General features: G+C 44.3%; 5 protein-coding genes and 1 non-coding gene across 11 annotated transcripts; 1 reads left to right on the forward strand and 5 right to left on the reverse strand.

Annotated features, from left to right (window-relative positions):
* Nucleotides 1–7: 7 nt before the first annotated feature.
* ccnf (cyclin F) lies at nucleotides 8–6,905 on the reverse strand. The gene is made up of 17 exons (XM_088357876.1): nucleotides 6,629–6,905; nucleotides 5,733–5,884; nucleotides 5,464–5,570; nucleotides 5,317–5,384; nucleotides 4,897–5,090; nucleotides 4,746–4,799; nucleotides 4,535–4,639; nucleotides 4,281–4,358; nucleotides 4,049–4,203; nucleotides 3,814–3,978; nucleotides 3,595–3,718; nucleotides 3,188–3,365; nucleotides 3,024–3,111; nucleotides 2,609–2,708; nucleotides 2,399–2,532; nucleotides 1,970–2,145; nucleotides 8–1,839 (listed from the first exon to the last, which is right to left on the reverse strand). Exons 1-17 carry the CDS (start codon nucleotides 6,639–6,641, stop codon nucleotides 1,385–1,387), a joined length of 2,346 nt encoding a protein of 781 aa, XP_088214002.1. The 5' UTR covers nucleotides 6,642–6,905; the 3' UTR covers nucleotides 8–1,384.
* Nucleotides 6,906–8,047: 1,142 nt separating this feature from the next.
* On the reverse strand, nucleotides 8,048–12,904 carry LOC148384045 (transmembrane protein 100). Its single transcript, XM_088357895.1, has 2 exons — nucleotides 12,847–12,904; nucleotides 8,048–10,660 (listed from the first exon to the last, which is right to left on the reverse strand). The coding sequence occupies exon 2, from the start codon at nucleotides 10,570–10,572 to the stop codon at nucleotides 10,204–10,206; it is 369 nt and encodes a 122-aa protein (XP_088214021.1). The 5' UTR covers nucleotides 10,573–10,660; nucleotides 12,847–12,904; the 3' UTR covers nucleotides 8,048–10,203.
* tedc2 (tubulin epsilon and delta complex 2) lies at nucleotides 8,048–18,431 on the reverse strand. Of its 2 annotated transcripts, XM_088357886.1 has the most exons (12): nucleotides 17,854–18,428; nucleotides 16,056–16,184; nucleotides 15,542–15,585; nucleotides 14,734–15,229; nucleotides 14,587–14,637; nucleotides 14,424–14,502; nucleotides 14,029–14,173; nucleotides 13,669–13,761; nucleotides 13,193–13,380; nucleotides 12,983–13,122; nucleotides 12,847–12,904; nucleotides 8,048–9,978 (listed from the first exon to the last, which is right to left on the reverse strand). In XM_088357886.1, the coding sequence occupies exons 2-11, from the start codon at nucleotides 16,157–16,159 to the stop codon at nucleotides 12,871–12,873; spliced, it is 1,374 nt and encodes a 457-aa protein (XP_088214012.1). In that variant the 5' UTR covers nucleotides 16,160–16,184; nucleotides 17,854–18,428; the 3' UTR covers nucleotides 8,048–9,978; nucleotides 12,847–12,870. The 2 variants fall into 2 exon arrangements, with proteins under 2 accessions (XP_088214012.1, XP_088214013.1); XM_088357887.1 differs by lacking the exons at nucleotides 8,048–9,978; nucleotides 12,847–12,904 and having other exon boundaries at nucleotides 12,979–13,122; nucleotides 17,854–18,431.
* hmox2b (heme oxygenase 2b) lies at nucleotides 15,869–20,453 on the forward strand. Of its 3 annotated transcripts, none has more exons than XM_088357890.1 (7): nucleotides 15,869–16,012; nucleotides 17,038–17,136; nucleotides 17,618–17,709; nucleotides 17,903–18,020; nucleotides 18,097–18,588; nucleotides 18,681–18,804; nucleotides 18,880–20,453. In XM_088357890.1, the coding sequence occupies exons 3-7, from the start codon at nucleotides 17,639–17,641 to the stop codon at nucleotides 19,005–19,007; spliced, it is 933 nt and encodes a 310-aa protein (XP_088214016.1). In that variant the 5' UTR covers nucleotides 15,869–16,012; nucleotides 17,038–17,136; nucleotides 17,618–17,638; the 3' UTR covers nucleotides 19,008–20,453. The 3 variants fall into 3 exon arrangements, with proteins under 3 accessions (XP_088214016.1, XP_088214014.1, XP_088214017.1); XM_088357888.1 differs by having other exon boundaries at nucleotides 15,995–16,145; XM_088357891.1 differs by lacking the exon at nucleotides 15,869–16,012 and adding an exon at nucleotides 16,514–16,576.
* Nucleotides 15,891–15,964, reverse strand: trnat-agu (transfer RNA threonine (anticodon AGU)). Its single transcript has one exon. It is a non-coding gene; the product is annotated as a tRNA-Thr (tRNA).
* Nucleotides 20,454–20,518: 65 nt separating the features above from the next.
* dnaja3a (DnaJ heat shock protein family (Hsp40) member A3a) lies at nucleotides 20,519–23,733 on the reverse strand. 3 transcript variants are annotated; one of them, XM_088357880.1, is made up of 12 exons: nucleotides 23,480–23,733; nucleotides 23,102–23,226; nucleotides 22,942–23,025; nucleotides 22,665–22,871; nucleotides 22,351–22,503; nucleotides 22,031–22,178; nucleotides 21,880–21,944; nucleotides 21,662–21,790; nucleotides 21,466–21,581; nucleotides 21,269–21,366; nucleotides 20,958–21,084; nucleotides 20,519–20,868 (listed from the first exon to the last, which is right to left on the reverse strand). In XM_088357880.1, exons 1-11 carry the CDS (start codon nucleotides 23,694–23,696, stop codon nucleotides 20,972–20,974), a joined length of 1,455 nt encoding a protein of 484 aa, XP_088214006.1. In that variant the 5' UTR covers nucleotides 23,697–23,733; the 3' UTR covers nucleotides 20,519–20,868; nucleotides 20,958–20,971. The 3 variants fall into 3 exon arrangements, with proteins under 3 accessions (XP_088214006.1, XP_088214007.1, XP_088214008.1); XM_088357881.1 differs by lacking the exon at nucleotides 20,958–21,084 and having other exon boundaries at nucleotides 20,519–20,734; XM_088357882.1 differs by lacking the exon at nucleotides 20,958–21,084 and having other exon boundaries at nucleotides 23,480–23,732.
* Nucleotides 23,734–23,926: the final 193 nt, after the last annotated feature.

Below are 23,926 nucleotides of genomic sequence, written 5' to 3' on the forward strand. Positions count from 1 at the left end.
GACCAAGTTTCACAATCCATGATTTATTTGCAAAAAAGCTAACATTCAAAAACATCACAGCTGTGTACTGTATGGTAGAAAAATACTACCTAACGTGTGAACGAACAAATTTGTTTCAAGCACATTTTCAAGTAGTAGTAGCACATTTGTTCTTCACATACTGTGCACAAAAGTACAGTACATTTCAGAAAACACAGGCGAGAACCAGTCCAACAACTGATGTTATTCATATTGATATCATATGAATGTTCAGTCAACTATCATTTAAAAAAAAAAATGAATTTCTGAACCTGTCCGATCTATTTTCCACGACAACGCAGCCATGTAAAATTATGTTAAACTGGAGTATCAAATGATAATCCACTTGCATTCAGTCTGGAATGTTAGAAAAATAAACATAAAATAAAAAACTAAATGCCAGACTTAATTATCATGAGAGGCAGCTTGGGGGGAAAAATAAAAAAATAAATAACACTTTGAATGTGGAGACCTCGGCAGTGTCTTTTTAGTGTGCTGCACTGATGACTGAAGAGCACATGTTGAGATTCACATTTTTTTTTTTTTTTTTAAACTAAAACAACAACAGTACCTTTGGCACACAGCTTGTTCAGTGGCTTGGCAAATACAAGATGCTCTTGTAAGGACAGTGCATTTGAAAAGCGGACAAAACCCAAAATAACCGAAGTTAGGGTCTCCTCACAGTTTACAACTATCCACTGTGGTTATTGTGGAATAAAAAAAACCAAAAACAGGTCCTGAGGTACGTCGGTAGTTTCATAAAAGACAACTAGAGGTTTAAAATGTTTTTTCTTCCTGTAAACAAAAATGAAACGTACTGTGTGATCATCAGTGCTGCCAAGATTTTACATTTAGCGTCGTTAGTGATGGGGAAAAAACAACAACATAAGATTAAGCTCTTAATGGTTCGTAGAAGGCGGCCCACTCACTTGCCGCAATACTTATTTGTTTTATATTTACGGCTGATGACGGCTTTTTTTTCCTTACAAATATTTACTGCAATTATGACTTAATTCCATCTACATCAAGTTGCGACCGTTGCACAAAATTGAGTTATTTTGTGGCGAGTGTTTTTTTACATTCTAATATTAGATTTAATATTAAATCTATTAATTTTATATTCATGTGCAATGAGCTTCTTTTTATGGGTTTTCCCTTTTTACCAATATATCCAATAATATATCTATGATAATAATGAGTTTCTCACCCAGAATAAGATCTGTTCTTAATACTAATGCCTTTGGTCCAAATTGGGATAGTTTTTTTCCGTTCAAATAAACTCTATTTTTACATACACTATTCTCGAATCGTGACATTTCATGATAAACCTAAAATGCATTTTCGTGCATCCTGAAACAGTCGCTGTCTACAGAATCCGGAAGCCCACATTGGCTGAATACTGCTCATCTTCCGCCTCTTCCTCTTTTTCATCTTCCCTCTCCACCTCACCTCCACTGTGCGCCGCAGAGTTCTTCCGCTTCACTTGTTTGCTGGAGTGGCCCCGGGGCCTTTGCATGGGGACCAAAAGGCGAAAGCCCGGCTGGGAATGAGCCGAGGCGGCCTGGTTGGGGTAAGCGGCAAAGGTTTTGAGCGAGCACGGGACAAGTGAAGAGGAAGAGGGGGAGCAGGACAAAGACGTCGAGCTGACACTCGGCACCGACGAGTAGCCTGAACTTTGAAGGTCCCTGGAGAAGAAAAGGCTGCGCGGTTCTTTGGGAAGGCGGGCCTGGTCACTTTCGTCCTCTTCGTCGCTGGACAGTGCTCTGCAATTCTCTTGACTGGTGTCTGGGATGGCATCCATATCGATGGGTATCATGGAAACTGTCAACAAGAGAAAGACGTCATAGGCTTTAAACAGTGAACGGAACAGATTCATCACGAGCAGGTGGGGGGGGGTGGGGGGGGGGGGGGGGTGGGGGGTGGGGGGGGGGGGTCGCGTTTCCACACTCACAATCACCATCTTTCTCCCACTCGCTCTCCTCGTGGTCACCCTCGTAGCCAGAGGAGGTCGTGTCCAGACTCCAGTCCAGGATGTCGCCCAGTAAACTCTGCTCCTGATTGGATAGCTCTGCGGTGGGCGTGGTCACTCGGCTGCCTCTGTCTGTCTGCGTGCCAGCGTTGCGGCTCCTAGGGAGAAGATGAGAGGTTGGGGTGAGTCATTGGATTGTCTCACAGATGGATCCAACAAACAAACCCCTTCTGGACTAAACAGTTCACGTCTGTTGAGAGGTGGAAACTTGTAGGATGCAAGCTAAATGAGCACAGCCAGAAGGAGTCATTTTGTGACTCATTAAGTTTTTTGTTTGGTTTTGTCTTTGTGAGGAGGGGAAGAAAAAACGTAAAAATTACAAAATTTCAAGTAAATCTCTTTGTGCATTACTTTTTACTGGTACTGGTAGGTGAGGCAAGGAAAACGTGGATTTCTGCTGTTGGGCCAGTGGGACTGGGAGGCTCCAACTGAGGTTCCACTTCAGGAATCTCAAGAATATGACACAGCTCCTTGTAATCCATCACCTTGGAGAGCAAAAAAAAATTGGTTTATAAATAGCAATCATTTTGGAGACAGAAGAGACCATAAAGGTGCATGTACTTTTTCCCTGCTGATGTGCTGGTAGAGGTCATCTTCGAAGCGCTGCTTCACGCCAGTCAGAGACACGTGTCTGTAGTCTGTCGGAGCATCTTGATTGAAACTGAAGAAAATAAAAGGAGGGGGGGGCACACGTTTCAACTCCACGTTTTCACTTTTGAGCCCTATTCATTCGACATCCATCTACAATAATTGTGCTACGTCTTGCCTACAATAGGCGCTTTTACCAGAGATGTAATCAAACTACTTTTTAAACACAAAATAAAAATCCATCAAGGTGGACAGTTTCCTCGGCAACGACGCAAATTATAGGTTGTTGTGAAACCGGTGAATAGCAGCTCTAATGAGCGGGATTCAACATGTGTGTGAAGCGGGGCTGCAGAATAGTGGTCGATTGTGCTCGTCGACAGCGTCTTACCACTTGACGTAAAGCAGCACGGCGAGCTGAGTGAGGTCTTGCTTGGAGAAGCCGGTGTAATCCACCAACTGACTGGGCCAGACGGGAGCTGCGTTTGTCAAAAATAAAAGCAATCAATCATCGGATTCAAACGACGGCTCTCGGCCCGGGCGGCTGCTCTTTACCGTAGTGATGCAGCGCTCTCGTGAGCAGCAGCACGGCGCAGGCCATCTTGGCGGACCTCGCCGTCAGGGCCGTGTGGAGCAAGGACAGCTCGCAGATGTAGCTGAAGAGGTGAGTGGTCCGTCTCCCCGTGGGGAGGAGGGACAGTAGCACCTCGCCGTAGTCCAGCAGTGTGGGGCTCTGATAAGAAACATAGTCCATCCTTTACAGACTTGCAAACCACTTTATTAGGTACCCCTGTGTGTCTGTGTTTGATAAACCAATTGAGAAGTCAACTGAAGACTGCCAGACAATACAGAGAGTCCCCTTTACAATAAAAGCTTGCATTGGGTCTCATTAAAACAGGCAGTAAAATGGCTAGATTGTTTTTATTTGGACAATTTTTTTTTTTTTTTATCATTAGACTTACCCTAATTTTCCCCTCCAGCACAGAGACGACCTCTCCCATCATTCGGACCAGGTCCTCATATTTGTAGGTGTTGTCCGTGAGCCACACTGCTTCTCTTATGGTAAGAATATCCTTACTGATATAGCTACAAAAGAGAAAAAAAATCTCACTACATTGTATAAACGAAAAGAAAATCCACCTCCCTCCAATACGCAGTAACCTGAAAACGATTATTCTTACCGTGTACAAACCACCATGCAGGCAATCCCCAGCAGCTGAAGGCGAACCCTGGGGACGGAGCGCAGCGCCAAGTAGCGGTCCACGCAGCCGACGGTCACGTGCAGCATCAGGCTGGAAAAGTCCTTCATGGTGGTCACCTCCACCAGCCAGTCCACGAGAATGTACCTGCAGAGAGACAAAAAAGGGTGAGGAGCCAGCGGCAGGATAGCGTTATCACCGAGGATTTGTGGCTTACCTCATGGTGTCCTTAATGCCCCGCCTGAGGATAGCGTCACTGCCGTGCTGTTCGGCCTGCTGGGAGGTGTTAAAAAGTTGAGACACCAAGTCTGCGCAGGCTTTAGCCTCCAAGCCCAGTGGATTGCCACTGCTGCACACTTTGGCCAGGGAGAGCTGCGTAGACAGAGGCAAGCTGTTAGACACATAACATTGAAAGTTAATTGTATCACGTGTATTGGACCCACACTAACCTGCGCCTCCCAGCATCCTTTTGCAGCGCAATCCCGGAGGGTTCGAATACACTGGAGGTATCTGCCGGGATCTGACATCTGCAAGTCACGAAAGGTTTAATCTGTTTAGTTCACTGGGGGACCGAGAGATAGGAAATATAAAATATGCTTAAAAATATTCAAAAGGGTTCCACCAGTCACTGGTAAGCTTTCTCATTTGTAAACAAAACTTGACCCTCTCCAATCAAATATTTAAATTTTTATATTGAACTTACAGCATCTTTGCGGTTGTGCTCCCACACAAGAAAGGAGCTCTGCAAACAACCTGAACGTGAAGACTCTTCCAACATGGATATGGCTTCAGCATGTTTGTCATCCTCCTAGACGAAGGTAGGAGAAGCAATGAGTATCACTCCAAAAAATTAAAAGTGCTTTGTTAAGTAAAAGAAACAACGCTGACCACACCCGGTTCTAGGTGAGACTCACCTCAAATAACTGCAAGATTCTCGCCAAGCAATGCAACAAGTGACCCTTCTTTTCCTAGAAAATGAAAGATGGGAAAAACAGCAACACATTGTAAGCTTTTGAACTGTAAGAAAAAAACAACAACCCTGCCTACAATTTTACGGCAGCCCACCTTGTTGTCACACTCAGCCTTGAGGTGCTCAAAGACGACCGCTTTGCAGCAGCTGCCGGTGGGCGACCACGGCGGCCTGATAAACAGCCAGCTGAACGGGTCGGCGGCGGGGGAACGCAGGCTCTCGGCCAGGCTGAAGAAATGCGACGCTTTACGCCCGCACACGTCGGCGCGACCCTCGTCGCTCAGCAGCGCTATTTTACGGGGAAGGTTGAGTTTGAGTTGATGCACATTTGGCCAGAAGATTTCAGTTGAAGTGCAAACTATCATTCTTGGAATTATTTTAGGGTGACAGGTTTCTTTCAATGATAATTGAGTCCAGAATGGGAAAATGAATATTTAAGTTGACTGTAATAAAACCTCTTCTTGCATGTGTTTTAAAAATTCTGCAGTAGATGAGGAGAAATACATTTTACTTACGTCCTTCGTTGTACAAGTAAGCGATCCCTAACTTGATGGCAGCTTCAAAATTCCCTTTTTCTGCAGCTCTGTGAAACAAATATTTGTTAGGCCAACAAAAAAAAGCATGAAGAAACGTACTGATTAATATATACTATGTTTTTTTACCTTTCAAATAACCACAAATTTTTAGGGGATGGCCAAGAATCTCTGAAGCTGGTTCGGGCCCAAACACTGGCGTGGTTGTCAACAATGTCACGAAGCTGAGAGTGAACCTGCAACAGAGTGCGCTTCATTTAGTCAACACAGCCACAAAAAATAAAGACGCTCAAGCCGAACAAATGCAGTGGGGGCACGGCGAAGCGTGTGCTTGTGAAAAGTGGTGTAGACTTGTCAATTGTGCGTCGATGTTACTAATGATGAAAATGGTGACTCACAGCCCTGACAGACGGCAGGTCTTCAGCAGGGAGGCACTGGAACACACAGAGAAGGACCTCCTTGGGTAGACTCAACAAAGTGATGGTTGGCGTGCGCAGGCGGACCCTCTTTCGAACCGGGACGGAGTAGCATTTTGGGCAATGGCAGTGGACTGATGACAAAACAAGGCAGTGGAAAGTCAGAACATGTATTGGGTTTTTATTTTAAAAGAGTCTGTCACAGACTAGGAAAAAACATTAAAAATTAAGATTCACAATTGATGTACATATTATTGCACTCCGTCTTAATGTCAGTTTCTGCATATTTTAGCTGTGCTAATGTTTAGTTTTCAATTTTCTTCAATATCATGCCATTTTATCATACTAAAAAAATTGCATGGTAAGAAGTAGGCATTTTCTCGCCTTGACGTCATTCCCCCCACATTCAAAAGTAGATTTAACAATTGGAGTATTAAATCTGTGTCAACTCATTAAACCACCAACTTATATATTCAATACTGAAAATAACATTTAAAAAAATATGGAAAGAAAACATCCTTTACTGACTAGAGTGGATTCGGAACGCGCTGGTGAGCTCAACAAGTCAACCCAAGTGAGCGCTCAAATTTCCCTCCTGTGGCGCAACTGGGGTAAACTTTAAATATACGATAAAATTTCAGGAAATTCAACATTGAAGTATTCTTTTAGATAATTTAAAAACGTAATACTCACGTTTCACAGAAATACTGAGGCTAATAGCGAGTTAATATACACTATTTAGCCTGTATGCAGAGCTAGCCATGCTAACTCGGTAATAAGTATTGCAATAGTAATATTATATGGAAGTCCTTCACATGTATTAGTTACAACATTTGCATCAATAAGAGATTATTTAAGAGGAAAACAAAAAGACTTACCACCGGCTTTCATTGCAATTGTACTCAATGTACAGTATCTTGAATCTTCCCACCGGCGATCTTTGTAGCAGCGATTTAAACTAAAGTGTTAGATACACCGAAACACGTGCAAATTTAAAACTATCTTTATGGGGAAGCTTGTCGTCAAATGACTCCCTCGCTTTTCCAAGTTGGAGCAACACAAACTACTAATGTTTGAAATTGCTGGCTGAATTCAAATCCAACCATAAGTCCCTACTTGCTCGGCACGCCCCGAAGCTCTCTGAGCACCGCCCGCGTCGACTGTTTAAACACTACATTTGATCTGATTGGTTGTGCTGAAGTCCGCCACCATTGGCTGAGGTCAGTCAAGGCCGCTCTTATTGGCCGGAGTTTTATAAACATCAGAACACCGCGACGCAATTGGATAAAATGGTTGCAATTCGAAGTACGCGCTCGCCAACGAGGGCATGGCATTGGTTGACCTGATTATCAAGAACACCCATTGAGGATCGTATTGAGGATTATGGGATATGTAGTTGTGGATAATAACGTACAATTTAAAGGTACGGCATTTAAAGAGACAGACACAATCACCAGAGAGAGAAAGTAAATCTTTAACTTTTTTTTTTAACTACTCGATTGAAAAAATCGTGTTCAAACAAGACATTGTACAAGATGATCGTACCCAAAAGAAAAAATAAATAACTGTAGCCGCAATATTAAATTCTCACAGGAGTATCAGGCCATAACTACTAAAACATGAGCAACTTAAAATGCAAAACTATCTCAGGAGAAGAAGAAAATGGACCTTAATTATGTGTGTTTTTTCGGATTAGAATTTTTCAATGACCTGGTGGATTCAGGTGGATTTTAACATAAATTTTTTTTCCAAAATACAAAGGGAATTCTTCCCAAACTGTGTTTTCCGATCCAATTGTTTTGTAACTCAATGACCTCAGCTGGAGCAGAGGCTGGGACATTCGTAACGTGGCTGTTTCCATGGAAACTCCAATCCAGTACACTCAATAAAACACAAAATGACCAGTAAAAGGCTCAGGGGAAACGGAAGGTTTAACCACAGTTTAAAATAACTACTACCAGAGAATAGAAACATTTACTGTAATTGATTTATGAACAACATATCTTTCTAAATTGTGTGAAATCAAAGATGGTTGACTGCCAAGTGGACAGAAAGCGGCGGAGATGGACAGGCGGATGAGATGCTCCCACATCTTGTTTCCTGTCATCTGTGCCGAGGCTTGCAAAGCAACCAACCACTTCCACCACATGTGCTCCGTGGCCTTGTTAGCCTCCACACCCACTTTGTTCAAACATAAACGTCACACACATTCGCACTCACACGCAGCTGTTTTCCAGTAAAATTTTCCTGGCGGCATAACAAAAAAAAAAAAGAAAAAAAAAATCAAATCAAAGACATTTATTGTTCACCATTTATTTACACCATTGTAAAATGTACATCTACATAGAAATATACAATACAAATATAAAGTTGTTGCATGTACAGGACCAATACACATCTCCACCAACAGCAAAAGCAGAAAACATTGTCATCCTTGAGGCAAAAGTACAGCACTACAAAGTTGCCCGACCTTGCACAGAGGTAGAATTTCCCTTAGTTTTCATATTTAAAGGCAGAAGGGAAAACAAAAAACCTACAATTATCTGGTCACTTTGTCATCTGTGTAAGTGCACCGTGGCAACACAATGACACAGATTAGTAAGAAATTGCTAACAGCGTCTGTCGATACTTCCAAATTGTTCACAACTGCATGATTCAATACCACACCAGCGAGGATTTAGAATTCATTACTTCACAGGATACACTCTTGATTAACATTGAACCCGATTTTTAAAATGGGGGGGCCTCACATGACACCCGTTGTCGTACCAAGACTGACTTGTGAGAGGAGCCAAAGTGCATCCAGACTGCCAGAAAAAAAAAGAACAAATTACAACACTTACATCTCACTGATCCTTTTTGAGTTGAATTAAAACTTATCGATTAAATGGACTGATTTCAATTCAACCCTTCAGACATGCCATAGAATCCCTTATTTTCCCAGGCCAGCGATATGTCATTTTCCTCCCAGTTGGGGTTGACTTTGGCATTAAGTGTTGTTGTATCTGCTACTTCTGGATGCATAGACACATTTGATCGGCGAGTTAACACTTATTTTTGAGAGTAAGGGGGGGGCAGGGTATCAATCTTAATCTTACATACATTCAGAACATGGCACTTTGGAGCCGCAGACAAGACACTAAGAAAATTAATTTTGGTCACAATACAGATCCAACGTGCTCATAAAAATGCTAATTTGTGACCACAAAATACAAAATCGTGGCCACTTCATACATTTTCTTATTTCAATATTATAATTTGGATGTTTTGGCTGGATTATGTCTTGCTTTGTTAATCACGCTACACATCTGAATCCTATAAGAGGTAGCGTTTCATTGTGAAGTCAGCATTCACATTCATCAAATGGAAAAAAAAAAGTTCCATATCAATTTGCATTCACAACTCACCGATGGTCACGAGTTTGGAACAGCGAGTTAAAGACGACAACCCCGGGACACAAGTTCCCTCGACAATGCTACATTGACTCGCTAGTTTGCTCCGTTTCAGTGAGTGTCAAATAATCACTTTCAGCTGTGAAAACGATTAGCGGGTCGTGTAATGGGAGATGGATGAAAAAGTGCTGCCTGGGAAAGGAGCACGAGGGTGAGCGTAGGGCAAGTGGGGCATGAGTTCATATGGAAACATACGAATGTGACAAGAGCCTTTTTCCATGTGTGCTTGGTCAAGGCACGAAGCGGGAGGGGCTTCTGGCTGAGCGGGATCAGACAGGGTCCCAGTTATGGCATGTGTCCTTCAGTAATCCTGGCCTGACTTGTGCGGAGTTGAGGTACCCCGCACAGAGATCCCCGTCATCGCCCATTTGGGAGCTTTGCTTGTGAAAATATTGGTGTTCCTCTGTAACAAAGTCCCGGAGTCTTTCATTTTGAGGACGCCGATTTGATGCCGCCATGGAGATCTTCGCCGACTCAAGTTCCACTCTCTCGTTGCATAAAAAAAGCCCCCCCGACACATTGCTGCGGTGTCACAGGACGAGCGAGTGACGCCGTCCGCTGACGTGGGTGCGCTGCTCTTTGGGCCCCGAGTATCGGGTTGCCGTCTTCGGGCCCTTTCGGAGAGTCACCTGTTCCGGGGTGGGAGGAATGCCGCGACTGACGCGGCCGGTGACGCCAGCAGTGACTTTGGCGGCGCTTCTGCATAGCGAGGGAGCTCTGCCAGTGCGCGTAAATATGCACGTCTCCTTGGAGGTTGTTTTGACACTGGACACCTGCTTGATGATAAAACACTATGTGAAACACGGTGTATCGCTCCTTGCCAATCCAAAGCGGTCCAGACTAAACAGATCCGGAGCGTCTGTACATCGGCCGTCCCCAAAGCTGGGAGAAGAGAGGAACGAAGGCATACGCCGGAGGTGGAGTGCTAGCTTTTTCAGTCAGCCCTCCAACCTCCGCTTCGGAAGTTCCGACAACACTTTCCCCCTCTCCTCGCGTACGCTTCACAGCGGACACTGCTCCGAGGCAAAGGAGCCTCCTTCTTTCTTTTTCCTCCTCTTCCTCTTGTGGACGCTCCAGCAAGCGGTGGCCATCAGCAGAAGCAACAGCCCGGAGACCAGAAGCACCAGAGACACCACCTTGGTTTGGGGCAAGTCGTTGTAAGCGTAGGTAACCCCCGTTCCTGCTGCCCCGATCACCAAGGAGATGATTCCAAAGGGGAAGATGCAGCGGTACCAAGACTTCTCCATACCCCCTGTAGCCTGGGACAGACGCTCCAAGGAGGAGAGCACCTCCGGGACTTTGGCACTTCCGGCTTCTAAGGACTGGCTCTCTTGCGGCTGGCACGCAAGGGGCCCTGTGGTGCAGCCCATCCTTGCTGCAGGGGCAGGTGAGTCTTCGCTTGAGCCCCTTTTGTACAGTCACTTGGATAGAGAAAGTCCAAACAGAGAGACGAGGTCTCTGCAGACAGGAGCAGAAAAGCTTTCAGATGAAGTTGGTCTGAAAACAGCCCTCACGTTCTCCCCCTCCCTTTGTGAGCGTCTCTACTCTGACTCTCTGGCTGCACATTGTGCACTGGGACTGAGCGCAGTGGCGAGGCTCATATAAAGCAGCGTGGGGAGGGGGAGGAGCTCTGGGGGAGTCCGAGTCCTCCCATTGGTGCTCTTTGGGGTGACGATAGCAGCGAAGGGGAGCGTTAACAGCTTCCTCTTTTTTCCCCCGCATCTCCCCATCAATGCCTCACATTTGTTGTATTTTCGATGTTATCCAGTCGGGGGGGAAAAAAAAAAAAAAAAAAAGCCAGAAGCCGACTGAGACGTGACGGAGAATCCCTTTGACGTAAATTTGATATGCTCTGCACCACTCTGCAATAACAAAGGTGTGTCGCTTCACCACCATGTAAAATTTCCCTCCTGATGAGGTCTTCATGTGGACATCTACCCACGCCTTTCCGTGCAGCGAGCAGGCAACATGTTTACATGCATAAACGCTGCTAGCCATCCCCTCGCTCAATATCAAAGTGGTGCTCGGGTTACCCGATCTCACGTGGCCGGTGAGTTGGGAGTCTTTTATGACTGAAAATGCGACCAAAACGAATTAAGGGTTGAAAATTGCAGGAAGTAGTATGACTTTGGCCGTCTTCCCGTGATTCGATAAAAGGACGGCTGCTCCTCAAGGCCTGCATTACGAGATAATTGAAGACGTAATATTCTCATATGTATGCCAACCACATAAGATCTTCCGAGATAAGGTACACTTTTTTTCCTCCTGTAAGATACAGCACACTGTTTTGCTGTGATATTCGAACATCTTGCTCAGGGGAACGTTGGAAATGGAGAGTACCACACACCCATATGCAGCTGAACACGGTGACTAAGCGGCCAATGCTGTTGCGCCAAAGGAGAACTCGAGAGGCGCAGAAGCCAAAAACAAAAGATGGGAACAGGAGGAGAGGAATGTTTTTGTAAGCACTGAAGGAAAAAACACGTTCAAGAGAAAAGCGGAGATTCCTGGGGGAGCTTTCCAGTTTCTGTGGAATTTCTTTCTTAGCTTCTGGGGCAAAATGAGAGATTCTTCAACTCTGGGTGAGAGGCGGGTTCCATTGAGGTCGTAGGACACATGGAGACAAGCGTTCAAGCTTGCATTCAAAACCCGTTGATGACCTAGTTGGCCAAGCACGGCAATTTTTTTCATTGCGGTTATGCTTAGACTCCATGAACCCTACCTGGCAGGCGGCCACAACTCTTATTTGACAAATGAGTAATTCTGCTGATAGCTACGGTTGACATCGGAAACAAAGTGTCGTCCTCACCGGAAAATGAGGATATTGGGAAAAAGAGAAAAACGGGCATGAGACAGGCAGGGCGAGGCCAAGCGGGCGGGAGCGCTGACCTGGTGACAGCTGAATGATTCCGGTCAGAGAAAGGCTGCGCTACATCGGCGCCACCACAACTTGGACCTGAGCTAATACGACCTGGCGGAGGATGCTGTCTGAGACTTCTGATCCTTGACGAGAGGTCGGACTTTTTCTTTCTCGAGTGCTCTTATTATTAAGATTCACTCGGTAGAACATTTGAACTTCAGCTCTTTTTCTACCCCCCCCCTCCCAGGAGGGAAATGTTGGCATTTCCAGATCGTAGCATACGGCCGAGCACGTCCCCGTGTGTATCATCTCAGCCTTGGTGTGTTCAGAGAGCAGGCTTCCAACACCCACGTCCTGCTGTGTGAACTCGGAGCCACCTGTCGCCCCGTCTGGCAAGTCTGAGGCCATCCAAACGTCATCTGGGGGCGCAAGCCCTCAAGGCCTCTTTCGAGGCTTCCGACGTCATATTTTCTCAGAAAATAAACCCACAATGGCCGAGTTCCTCCGCATCACAGATGGGGAATTACTTTGTATTCTGCACACTTCACTAGAATGAGCCATTTTAATGACATCTTTTAATTCCCTGAAGTCTGTCGCAATGGCTTGAACTTCTGACGGTTCTTTTATCTTTATTGTCCGAGATATTAACTACGCGAACGACTAGTTTTCAAAGTTAGACTGTGTGGGGCATTTTAATGGGAACCACATCAACTGAGAGTTTCGAACGATTTTATGTTCAAATATTGAACGAAACAAATCATGAACAATGTGGTGGTTGACTTACTTTGTGCGCCGGTTCAGTCGTCACTTATTGCGAATGGTGGTCCAACTCTGCGAGTCCCCTGCAACAGGCGATGTAGCAAACAGAAAAATTTATTCCAAGTTATTCCAAAACAATCATTTTGAAAATCAATCCTTACTCAGGCTCAGAGTCCAGGACGATGGCAGGGAAACGCTGACCTCCTTCACCTAACAGGGAGTACAAGTCTCTCAGCACACTGCGGTTGGTACACGAAGGGATGATGGACGCCAGTTGAGGGGACAGAGCGTCCACTAGAGCCTGTGACGAGGACGGGTAAACACCATTGGCTCATTTATGAAATATTCCAGAATGAGTGCATTGTACTCACCTGCTGCAGGTGAACCTCCTGCTGCAGCAGAGCCACTCGCATCCTGATGGCCTCCAGCTGTCGGAGCTCGGCCTCTGAGGCGTAAGTGACGGTCACAGGAAGACGCCGTGTGATCGCCTCATCTTGTACTGGCTCGCCGGCGTGAAGACAAACGGCGTCCGGCTTACATCGATCCCACGCTTCCCACGCTGGCGAAAATTGTTTTTAGAGCAGGAGCAACCATAAAATATTTGGTGCCTTAGCTTGATGAGCCAGGGCGGCTCAAATGGCTTTCACGGGAATTGCATTATGGGAAATGAATTTTTAATCGCATGGGGCTCCTGAGTACCTGCCCACCCCATCAAGTGTCAAATTAAACTACCAAGTAAATATTTAATCCGTCCATTACTGAAAATGGGTTAGGGTACTAATTGTGGCATAAATATGTGACCATGGTTCACTTTAAAATGGAATTAGCATAGTAATAATAAAAAAACCTTGTTTCGCTCGCTCTGCAACATTCTGAAGCTCCGTTGCTGTTGTTTGCAGTGTCTCGGGCGTGAGGCAGGAGCGGCAGTTTTCTTTCATCCCTGCAAGGATTCAAACAATGCGAGGTGTTCAATGCAAACATGCTTTGAAGACGTTATGGCTTGCAGTCTTGCCAAAAAAAATAAAAATTGAGTCAAGGAGAACCGCAAGAATGTAAATTCCTAAGACAACCACTTCCAATCAGCTCTCAGGCCTCTGCCAAGGTCAAAGTAAAATTAAAAAGCCTGGATTGGATTCAAAATGTCATAGTTCTTCCTCTTCTCATGTTTTACTCTTCTGCCAAGGTTAATTAAAAACTTCGACTGTACCCGCTTCCGCGCTTTGCTCTGAGGTCTGCTGATCCAGAAGGTTCATCGTTTGGCACTGCTGGTCGAGTTCAGCAACCCGGTGAGTCAGTCTGTCGACCAGACTTTCGATCTGCTCTGGGCTTCCAGACGGCCAGTCCTTGGGAAACTGTAAACGTCACATTGACATTATAAGTATCCATACTGCTGGACCAAATTGATTGGTTGTTGAGTCCCATTCAAAATGCATTGTGTGATTATTTGAGGGCACTCTATGGGGAGTCTAGTCTTCAATAAACTTTCTCACACACGTCGACTGTGAAGCAGATGTGCTAACCGCTACTCGAGTGGGGAAAATGTGCGTGAGAGTTTTCCCACCAAAATTTGGCAGGGGTCACTCGAAAAGAGGAAGGATATACCGTTGCTCTCACTCTCTCCATGAAGCGACTCCTCCCCGCCGCAGGTTTCCTTTGAGCGGCCATCACTTTGTCCCACATTCTGTCGAGGAAGGAAATGGCGGAGTAAGGAAAGTAAGAAACGACCTGTGTAACGGTCGGACAAATAGGGAGCGATTTTACACACCTGTTTTGCTTGTGCCTCAAATAAATCCACTCTTCCTTCTGCTTGCTTTGTCTGGATGGAGATAAATTAATGTTGTTGCTGTTGGTGTCTCAAAATGGCAGATTTCCACATAATGCAAACCAGTCACTATTTAGGTTGAGCATGTACCTTCTCGGTTGAGGCAGACTGTCATCTCCCATGTCTCCTTTGTCATGTGACGACGTAGCAGCTGAAACGTTGGTCCGATGCTCACCACTTGCTGCGATATTTCCTCCGGTGATGCTCACTGGGGCAGTCTGCTGAGAACTTTTTACAGCGTGATGTTGGATGGTTTTCAAACGGGTCCCATTTTTACTAGTGGTATTTTTACACCTTACGGGACCACAGGTGGTCGAGGAGCTTGAGGATGTCACGGACTTTTGAGGTGCTTTTTTGTCAGTAGTGGTGGACTTGAGGGTTGTTTTGCTGTTTGTCGGAATTCCAAAGGTCTTTAAAGTCGCCTTTTTGGGTATGGCAGCAAAGTCATTTCGAAACTGAGTTGGTTTGTTTCCCTTGTGGTCTTCACTGGTAAGCCTTTTGCCAGTGCGCACGCAAAGAGCTTTTTCTAATGCTTTCTCAAGCAGCATCATTTCTTGGATCTCCTCTGGAAATGATATGGTTGGGTCTAAAAAGATACACAAACATTATTCCATAATTTAAAGACGATACATCTACGATATATGAGGTACACTAGCAGAATCTAATTAGCTCCATATTTCCTCAAATAGTGGCCCCATGTCAGCCAACTAATTGCAGTGTGATGCACCCAGCGTCATCCATTTAAATAAATAAGCACCTCAACGCAAATAGAAGACATTTTCCTGAGCATCGAATGTTCCTCCAAAGTGACTCAAGTTATTTAACACAGCAGTTTTCAATTGTTTTTAATATATATATTTTTTTCTTAATATTACCGGGGATTTTTTCTCAATATTACCGGTCAGAGCATCATTCGTCGGTTCTGGTTCTTCTGGAGCAGTCCTGGAGGGAAAAGACAGAATGGGACTAAACATATATAACTAGGAAATTTTAGCAACTACATACAATAGTCAAATTAAAATGTATTTAATTTTATACTTTTTTAATTTATAAACATATATAACTAGGAAATTTTAGCAACTACATACAATAGTCAAATTAAAATGTATTTAATTTTATCCACATTGACTTGATACATGCTTTTATTAAAAGGTGACATTTTCGTTACTTAATATATGACAAGAGCAATACAATCGTGCCTGTTTAATACACCTAGTTAAATAACATTACGTCACATCGCGTCAAAAAGGCACTGCTGGGATTCGAACCCAGGATCTCCTGTTTACTAGACAGGCGCTTTAACCAACTAAGCCACAGCGCCAGGTGCCCGCTGAGGCGACAGTCATCAAGTTGAATCGGCAGCAACTAGGTAAATATTCCTGGTCCTTGTCGAACAATAAAAGGGTACTTACAGGCTATTTAGAAGGTCTTTGTATAACTGAATGCGACCATTTACCCTCGCCTGTTCGTCTTTGCACGACTTGATGGCTGTCTCGACAGAGGTAAGCAGCGACATACTGTAGTTGTTGTGCTGTTCTGGACTTTAAAAGAACATAAAATCGGGATGAGTTGATTCGAAAGCGTCGAAGTGTGCCGTTATATTTCCCCTCAAAAACTAACATGAAAAAATACGAATCTCTATGACGTATACGGAAGTAACTGACAAAAAAAAGTTAAAATAGTACTAGCAATAATGAAAATTCTTAAAACGCTTGTGAGCCAAATTTCCCCGTTTGACAAAACACAAACGACTTTTAATTACATAATCACCGACAAAAGCAGGAACGCGACTTTGTATCCTCGTGGTTTGGAAACTGGCCCTTAATTTTTCCGGTTTTCAATCACATGGTGATATCACGTGACGCTCTAAATATTGTTGGGGGTGGAACTTGACATGCGCAGTTGACGTCTAGTTCAAGTGACTGGAGTGAAGGTTAGTACGGTGTTATAGCAATACACCATTGTGCCGTTTTAAATCTGAACTCTAAAAGTGTACAAAAATAATCACGTTATGTTTGAATCTTAAATTTGCTGACCGTCTTGTTGCAAAACTTAGCCGAGACCTTTCTAGGTATTAGCGTGCGTCTTGTTAGCAAAGTTAGCTGTTGTTATTGTTGTCATAATGACGTTTTTTTTGCAAAACTCTTCCTCAAAGAAGCAGTGTATTAATCGTATTGAGACGAAGGTTGTAAATCTCTCATCAATAAAAGTTGACCAAATTGTAGCCGTGCCATCTATAATCGACGTGAATCACACCGGGCCCCTTTGTCTTGATGTTTTTTTTTTTTTGTTGTTGCTAGTATTCTGTCCTTGTAACCTACAGTCCTATTTAACTTTAAACCAGGCCTGTTTTTAATCAGCTTTGAACCGACCGTTGCTTTGTCATCTTCCCAGAGGCTGGTATCTTGTGGCATCACCACCACCATAATCTCAGGGAAATCAACACCACAGTAGGGCCACCTCTTTTTCCTGATCTGAACATCTGGCTGTTTGGTAAATAAAAAAATCCATTCACTCTTTGACCCAAATTTAACTAGGTTGTATTTGCCTTCTTTTGATTCTGATCTTTACGCACACAAAGTTAACACAGGTTACAGATTTGTTCCTAAGACACATTGGAGCTGTTAAAAAAAAAATACATAACATAATGCACCATGTTATTTCCTCATTTTTTGTTCTGTCATCAATGCATGTGACTGCTTTGTATAGTATAAGGCAAAGTGATTACTCATCACAAACGGTCACACGCTTTGTACCATTGTACACAATACAACGTCGGACGTCACATTCGGCAAGCAATACAGGTGCTTTATCCGAAATTCTGCCTTGACAAAGCTAGTAATTGTCTGTGGCACCTCACCAAACACAAGCACTGAATTTTATATTTATCACACTATCAATCACAACTTTGATTTTCCATTCAATCTTACACTCTTTGGGGCTTTCTACATTTTTGGTGTTTTATGTTTTCTAGGGGCGGCAACCATCAGACAAGATGGCCGCAACGCCAGAGACCGTGTCCAACGGAGGAGGGCCCATGCACAAAGAGAAAGACGACACCGTCAGGTTAAACCTCTCTTGGATTTTTAGTGTTTCTTAAAACAGAACCAATTGATTAAAGTTAAAGGATCATTTTTACAAGTATTATATCACACTAGTACCAAACTATTTTTCTGACACCAAGAACAGAAAACTAAGATGTTGACATACCAGCATCAATATTCGTGACCACAGAACATTATTCCATTCTTCTCCTCAGTCCCGATGATTTATCAGAGATGCTGGCTGCTGGTACCAAAGAAGTCCATGAAAAGGCAGAGAACACACAATTCGTGAAGGACTTCCTGAGGGGTAGAATCCGCAAAGAGCTCTTCAAGGTGAGGAACAAAGATGAAAGTAACACAGACGGCTTTGATGGAAATGATATCACGATTGCTATTTTTTCCCCATCAGCTAGGCGCCGTAGCTCTCTACTACACCTATACAGCCATGGAGGAGGAAATTGAGATAAACCAAGAGCACCCCCATTTCGCCCCGCTGTATTTCCCGGCCGAGCTGCACCGCCACGAGGCTCTGGCCCGCGACCTGGAATACTTTTACGGCCCCCAATGGAAGAACGAGATCAGCTGCTCCCCGGCCACACAACGCTATGTGGAGCGCATCCACCGAGTGGGCCAGGAGGACCCAGCGCTCCTGGTGGCCCACGCCTACACCCGCTACATGGGCGACCTGTCCGGGGGCCAGGTGCTGAAGAAGGTGGCGCAGAGAGCCTTGAAGCTCCCTCCCACAGGAGAGGGCCTGGAGTTCTACCAGTTCGACGCCATCGACAACGCCAAGGCCTTCAAGCAGCTTTACCGTAGCCGCATGAACGAGCTGGAACTGGACGTGGAGACCAAGAAGAGCCTGGTGGACGAGGCTGTCAAGGCCTTCCAGTTCAACATGGAGGTAAGACGCCACAAGATACCAGTACTGAGGTAAATCCCGAACTGTGAAAACTCAAGACAGACAATATTAACAATAGTTACGGGCATGAACAGGTTTTCGAGGAGCTGGAGGAAATCGGGAAAACCTTCCAAGAGGAAGTCTCCGAAGCAGGAATGCCCGTTCATGGAGATACGGGAGGTGACATCAGCAAATGTCCCTACTATGCTGCCAAAATGGGTACGCTTTTGTTTTTATAACATACTTAGCACTCGGCCTACTAAGCACTTTCATTTTTTGTTCCTCTCACTTTAGCGGCAACAGGTGGGACGGCGTATGCTTATCAACTGGCCATGGCCATCCTGCGGCACCCCACAGGGCAAGTCCTCATCGCCGCGTGGTTCGCTGCTTTAGCCGGCGTGGCTGCCTGGTATCTGATGTGAGGAGGGAAAACACTGAAGGGCGGTACGCTGGAAGAAGGTCTCAGGCTCAAAGACCAAGTCAAGTGTATTGAAAGCTGCCTCGTGCAGCCATCGGAAATCTGCCTGGATGTAGTATTCCAATGTGTTAACCTGGTTGACCCCTCACCCTGTCTATTATTTTTTCTACCTCCTTTGCACCATCCGTCCGTCCTGTGATGTCATCACATCAGGTTTTCTCTCACTTTCCCCTAACTTGACAGATGATCGAAGCACAGGTCTTGATGATGTTTAATGATAATTACTTGGTCAAAACATACTATGCACATGTTGCAGATGAGTTCGTAATGAGTATTTTTGGCTATACAGGGACTCGATTTGACTCAGGAAAGAAACGGTTTTACCAATAGAGCGGTTTATTCCTTACACATAATACTATTTGATATTGCAGTGTGCTAAACAGTTGATGTACTGCTAAAATAATAAAAAAATGGTTACATTTTATCATTCCTACACGGGCCTTTCATGTTAACTATTTCCTCACGTATCCATTTATGCAAGTAAATAGATGGGATAAATATTTTTTTTCTTATCACATATATTAAAAAATATCCCAAGTAAGAGCTGGTTAGTAGACTATTGTACAATTTATTGTAAGAATCTGTAGATGTGTTTTACAGATGTCATCTCAGCTATGCGCAAGATTGCAATCCATGTTTTATTTATTGGATTGGACAATAATGAGGAATGGGATTTAAAAGAGCAACGGAGGAATTGTGGTATCATGCTTTGACAAGTGAATGATTAGTGCTAAGTATTTGGGAATTATGCACCAAGGCTTGATGCATTAGTTTAAAGAAAAAAACAAACCCAACTGCCTTTTTTTTTTTTTTTTAAACATTGCACAGTTTGATCCCAACATGAATGACAGATTAGTTTAATATGCCAAAGGAGTCTATATTAATAACACTGCAATACTATTTAGCTTATACTATGATGGTGTAGACAAAGGAGATTGTTGCTGTGTTTTTTTTTTTAAATGGAGAGTAAAAATAGGGCACATTACATGAAGGCCTATTTGAGTATTTGATGGAAGGTTAGGTATCAATTTATAAAAGTTTTGTCGGTTGCATTCATATTCTTCCTTTAATTCATACTGTGCTGGTTTATTGTTTTTGTGTACATGTAGTGTAATTGCACACTTCAGTGATTTTAATTTGAATGCTGACATGTTTATTTTTAACTTCTGTATTTTCCCTCACGACATATTATTTTAAAAGACACTCTAATTTCAAGGCAATACTGAGATCGTATTGTATTTTGGAGACTCTTGAGACAGTCAAAAGAGGGCAAAGCACATGTCCGGCATGATAAGTCGAATGGAAAACAATGTGCATGCACTTGTATTGCTGCTCTCATTATCTGGACAAAACTCTGCTGTCTGAAATCAAATAAAACCTATGTGACTGATGTATGGAATAATTTTTTGTCTTTCTGAAGCAGATCCAATAGATTGACACATAAGAAACTAAATGCTTAGTTTTACATTTATTACATATACACAAATTTAAAGATCCTCCAGAGGGCCAGATAAACTTTTCAAGTTATAAAATAACATGAGCGTGTCAACATGTAAGCACGATTAACAGCAGGGTGTGTAGTGACAAACCTTTCATGATTGCGTCTTCGTACATCATTTATTTGTGGATGAGGAGACTGCTACGATTAGCCATCTTTTAGAGTCGTTGAGGCTGAAGTGGACGAAACGTTTTAATCAGCCGAAACGGGATCTTCTTTGCATCGCGGGATGCGTGCGGGAACGCCGAGGGCATGCCGGTCTTTGCGCGGGAGGACCGAGCCTCTCAACTCCAGGAAGACCTCTTACCTGGAAGACAATCAGAAATACACTTGAAATGCGCTGAGGACATCGGAGCCCGATAGCCACAAACCAGAGGTGACCTGTACTCGTCCTACCTGGTTTGTGGCTGTCAGGAGGAACTAAACAATTTCTTGAGTGTGGCGAAAAAGCCCTCCTCTTGTTTCAACTGGCCTCCTTTTGTGTCAAGCCTTTCCTCAAATTGCTTACCACTGCTGCCCCCTCCTGGACACACATTCACCCCGTGTCAGACATTACTCGTAAATTAACTACTGCAAAACGAAGTGGTGCTTCAATTTACAAGTGACCTGATTTTTGTTGTTGTTGTTGGGGGGCTATAACAAATTTAAAGGCATTCCCACTCATTTCAAGGTGGCGAAATGAATCGAGTGAAATGAGCAACATCTACCTGTAGCGGTTGCTGTGACGCCGTTAACCGTTCCTTCCACATTTGCCTCGTCCTCAGCGTAGCTCAGGAGTAGAGCTCTCTGCCGGTCCGTCAGCATCCTTCGAAGAAGGTTTAAAAAAAGAAAAAAAGCAACCGGCGTTATCCAAACAGGTCAGGTCTTGTGATGAATATCCACACGTCCCCCTCAAATGTCTTACTTAGGTACTCTAACTTTGATATGGACATAGTGGTCTCCAAATCCGTAGCCGCTGATGCGGGCGATTCCTTTCCCTGCCAGGTGGATTCTATGGTCTGTCTGGACGCCTGCTGGGATCTGATCCAAGGACCAAAGTCAAATACTTGACCACTGTTGTCCTCACGAGGCTTTTTTTTTTTTTTCTTAAAAGTATTTACCGCTAAATTGAGCGTTTCGTAAAGGCCTTGCGTCTTGGCTGTGCCACCCAGGATTGCTTGCGCCACAGAGACGTAAAGGTCCGAGTGGATGTCGGCGCCCTCCCGTCTGAACATTGGGCTCTTTTGGACCTGAAACCACAAACCGTTTACACTGAAGGATGAATTCCTGTCATTTCCTTAAAAGTTTATTTACTCAAATGCAGATCTGATCTACTCACCCTAAACGTGATGAAGATCTCCTTCTTTCCAACAGGCATTCGCACAGTCTGGCCATCCTCCACTCCTGAAGGAAAAAAATAAACATTCAATAGTTATTTGATATTTGTTACTTATATTGCTGATGGCGTTCACAATGGCGGCGTGACCGACCAGCGGGCACAGGAACCGTGACAGTTTTCCTCTGCTTGGTCTGTCCAGTCCCGCGGCAGGTGTGACATGGGTTGGAAATGACCGATCCCTTGCCGCCGCAACGTCGACAAGTAGAGCGCATCACAAACGGTCCCGTGTTCACCGTTTCCTGCGGGACATTAATTGCGGTAAGGCACCCATTTGAAAGGAAATCTGTGTTACAATGGTCATGGCGCATCCAGATGTTTACTAAAATTATTACGATTCGAGTCTAAGCCACATTTTGAGGTCATACATGCTTAGGAAGGAAGTGCGTTGAAGAAGATAGAAGATAATGTTACCGTGCCGGAGCCATTGCAGGAGTGGCAGTGCTGGACCTTGGAGCCAGGCTCGTGGCCCTTCCCGTCACAGCGCTGGCAGGTGGCTTCAGTGTTGACTGTCATCTCCTTGTTGACTCCCTTGGCTGCTTGAGTAAACGTCAGCTCCATGAAGTACTGTGCAAAGAAAACAAAATACAAATTGGGGCTATGCAAACATGATAAAAATGTTGATTTCATGACAAACAATACTGGGAGGAGATAAAAACATAAATGGAAAGAAAACCAACAAGTATCATATAATCTCTTAAAGCATCATCGTAATCTAGACAACTAACCTCCTGCGGCTGCTCAAAAATGGCATCAAAGTCTCCAAATCCACGTCCTCCGGAGTATTCCCCAAAGATCTTGCGGAAAAGCTCCTCAGCGTTCACGTTTTGCGTCTGCCCGGACCAGTACTGCTGCCCGCCGCCTGCCTGTCCGGCGTTGAAGCCCGCTTGGCCATACGTGTCGTACTGCTTCCTCTTTCCTTCATCGCTGAGGACCTGAGGAATAAATGTTATAGTGGTTTGAGCCTTAAATAAACATTCGAAAGCTAGAAGGGTAACGCTAAACCTCATAAGCTTCAGCCAGCTGAGCAAATTTCTCCTTGGCTTTTGGGTCATCTTTATTGGTGTCCGGGTGGTACTTTTTGGCCATCTGGGGGACGACAAAGAAGCCGACTGTGGTAAAAGAGACAAAATACGTGTTGTAAATCTGCCCAGCAAAAGCAGACCTGATAGTAGGCCTTCTTGATCTCCTTCTGGGTTGCTGTGCGAGGTACCCCAAGGACCTGGTAGAAGTCCTGCTTATTTTTGGCTGAAGTGCTTGTATGAAATCCGCATTGAGCTGCTTTGAATCCTGGGAGGTTAAAAGACAGTACAGATACATCATGAAAAAAAAATACAAGTTTTGGTAGGGAGTATCAATTATGAAACAAGAAAAAAAAAACTTAAGTCAGCTTTGACGATATCTACAGAAAGTGCATACTTCAAAGAACACTCAAAGAACAATATCAAATAATTGTGAGGTAATTCAAATCGAACTGCAAAACAGAAATGACACCTAAATAAAGCCTAGCATTACCCCAATGCTAAAATCAAACGTCACAAACCTGGTAGCCCTCTCAATGTCAATCCTTTCCCAACAGCGCCACATGCCTTACTCCCACCGGTCCAAAGCGTCTCGGTTCCAAACGTGCAGACGCCCCGGAGCGAGCCACGAGAAGAGGTAACAATAGCGCCCGTCACACGGAGGTGCCGGTGGTGCCCAGACGACACGATGAGAGTTAACCAGCGTGAGGAACAGCGGGCAGCAGAAGACGCCATCATTCCCTCACTTAAGGTGCACTGCGCATGTCCGGAAGTCTACGTCACTGTATTATTGCGTCATATTTGTTCTGGAAACTTACCTCTTGAAATGTATAAATTGAAAAAATGGATAGTTAGTACTAACGTGAAAAGCAGGAAAATAGGTTTCCAAATTAAAGTTGTAAAAATTGTGAAATATGGTTAAAATTAGTAAATATTAGTTCCTTTTAGGAGCGTGTAGTTGGCAGAGC

The sequence above is a fragment of the Syngnathus floridae genome, chromosome 17 (genome assembly GCF_059516105.1).
Source record: "Syngnathus floridae isolate MCC-2025c chromosome 17, RoL_Sflo_1.0, whole genome shotgun sequence".
NCBI classification, from domain to species: domain Eukaryota; kingdom Metazoa; phylum Chordata; class Actinopteri; order Syngnathiformes; family Syngnathidae; genus Syngnathus; species Syngnathus floridae.

What these genes read in the sequence shown, in the direction of transcription:
- ccnf (XM_088357876.1), bottom strand. An exon ending in AGGCTGAGTGTGACAACAAG is followed by an intron (nt 4,800 to 4,896) that starts GTGGGCTGCCGT and finishes TTCATTTTCTAG; the next exon opens with GAAAAGAAGGGTCACTTGTT. An exon ending in AAGGATGCTGGGAGGCGCAG is followed by an intron (nt 4,204 to 4,280) that starts GTTAGTGTGGGT and finishes CTGTCTACGCAG; the next exon opens with CTCTCCCTGGCCAAAGTGTG.
- LOC148384045 (XM_088357895.1), bottom strand. Translation starts at nt 10,572, where the DNA reads ATGGGCTGCACCACAGGGCCCCTTGCGTGCCAGCCGCAAGAGAGCCAG.
- tedc2 (XM_088357886.1), bottom strand. Translation starts at nt 16,159, where the DNA reads ATGTCGCTGCTTACCTCTGTCGAGACAGCCATCAAGTCGTGCAAAGAC. An exon ending in AGGAGGTTCACCTGCAGCAG is followed by an intron (nt 13,123 to 13,192) that starts GTGAGTACAATG and finishes TCCTCGTCACAG; the next exon opens with GCTCTAGTGGACGCTCTGTC. An exon ending in GTCCTGGACTCTGAGCCTGA is followed by an intron (nt 12,905 to 12,982) that starts GTAAGGATTGAT and finishes CGCCTGTTGCAG; the next exon opens with GGGACTCGCAGAGTTGGACC.
- hmox2b (XM_088357890.1), top strand. Translation starts at nt 17,639, where the DNA reads ATGGCCGCAACGCCAGAGACCGTGTCCAACGGAGGAGGGCCCATGCAC. An exon ending in TCCGCAAAGAGCTCTTCAAG is followed by an intron (nt 18,021 to 18,096) that starts GTGAGGAACAAA and finishes TTTCCCCATCAG; the next exon opens with CTAGGCGCCGTAGCTCTCTA. An exon ending in CCTTCCAGTTCAACATGGAG is followed by an intron (nt 18,589 to 18,680) that starts GTAAGACGCCAC and finishes GGGCATGAACAG; the next exon opens with GTTTTCGAGGAGCTGGAGGA.
- dnaja3a (XM_088357880.1), bottom strand. Translation starts at nt 23,696, where the DNA reads ATGATGGCGTCTTCTGCTGCCCGCTGTTCCTCACGCTGGTTAACTCTC. An exon ending in TCAAGAAGGCCTACTATCAG is followed by an intron (nt 23,026 to 23,101) that starts GTCTGCTTTTGC and finishes GTCGTCCCCCAG; the next exon opens with ATGGCCAAAAAGTACCACCC. An exon ending in AGCTGGCTGAAGCTTATGAG is followed by an intron (nt 22,872 to 22,941) that starts GTTTAGCGTTAC and finishes TTTATTCCTCAG; the next exon opens with GTCCTCAGCGATGAAGGAAA.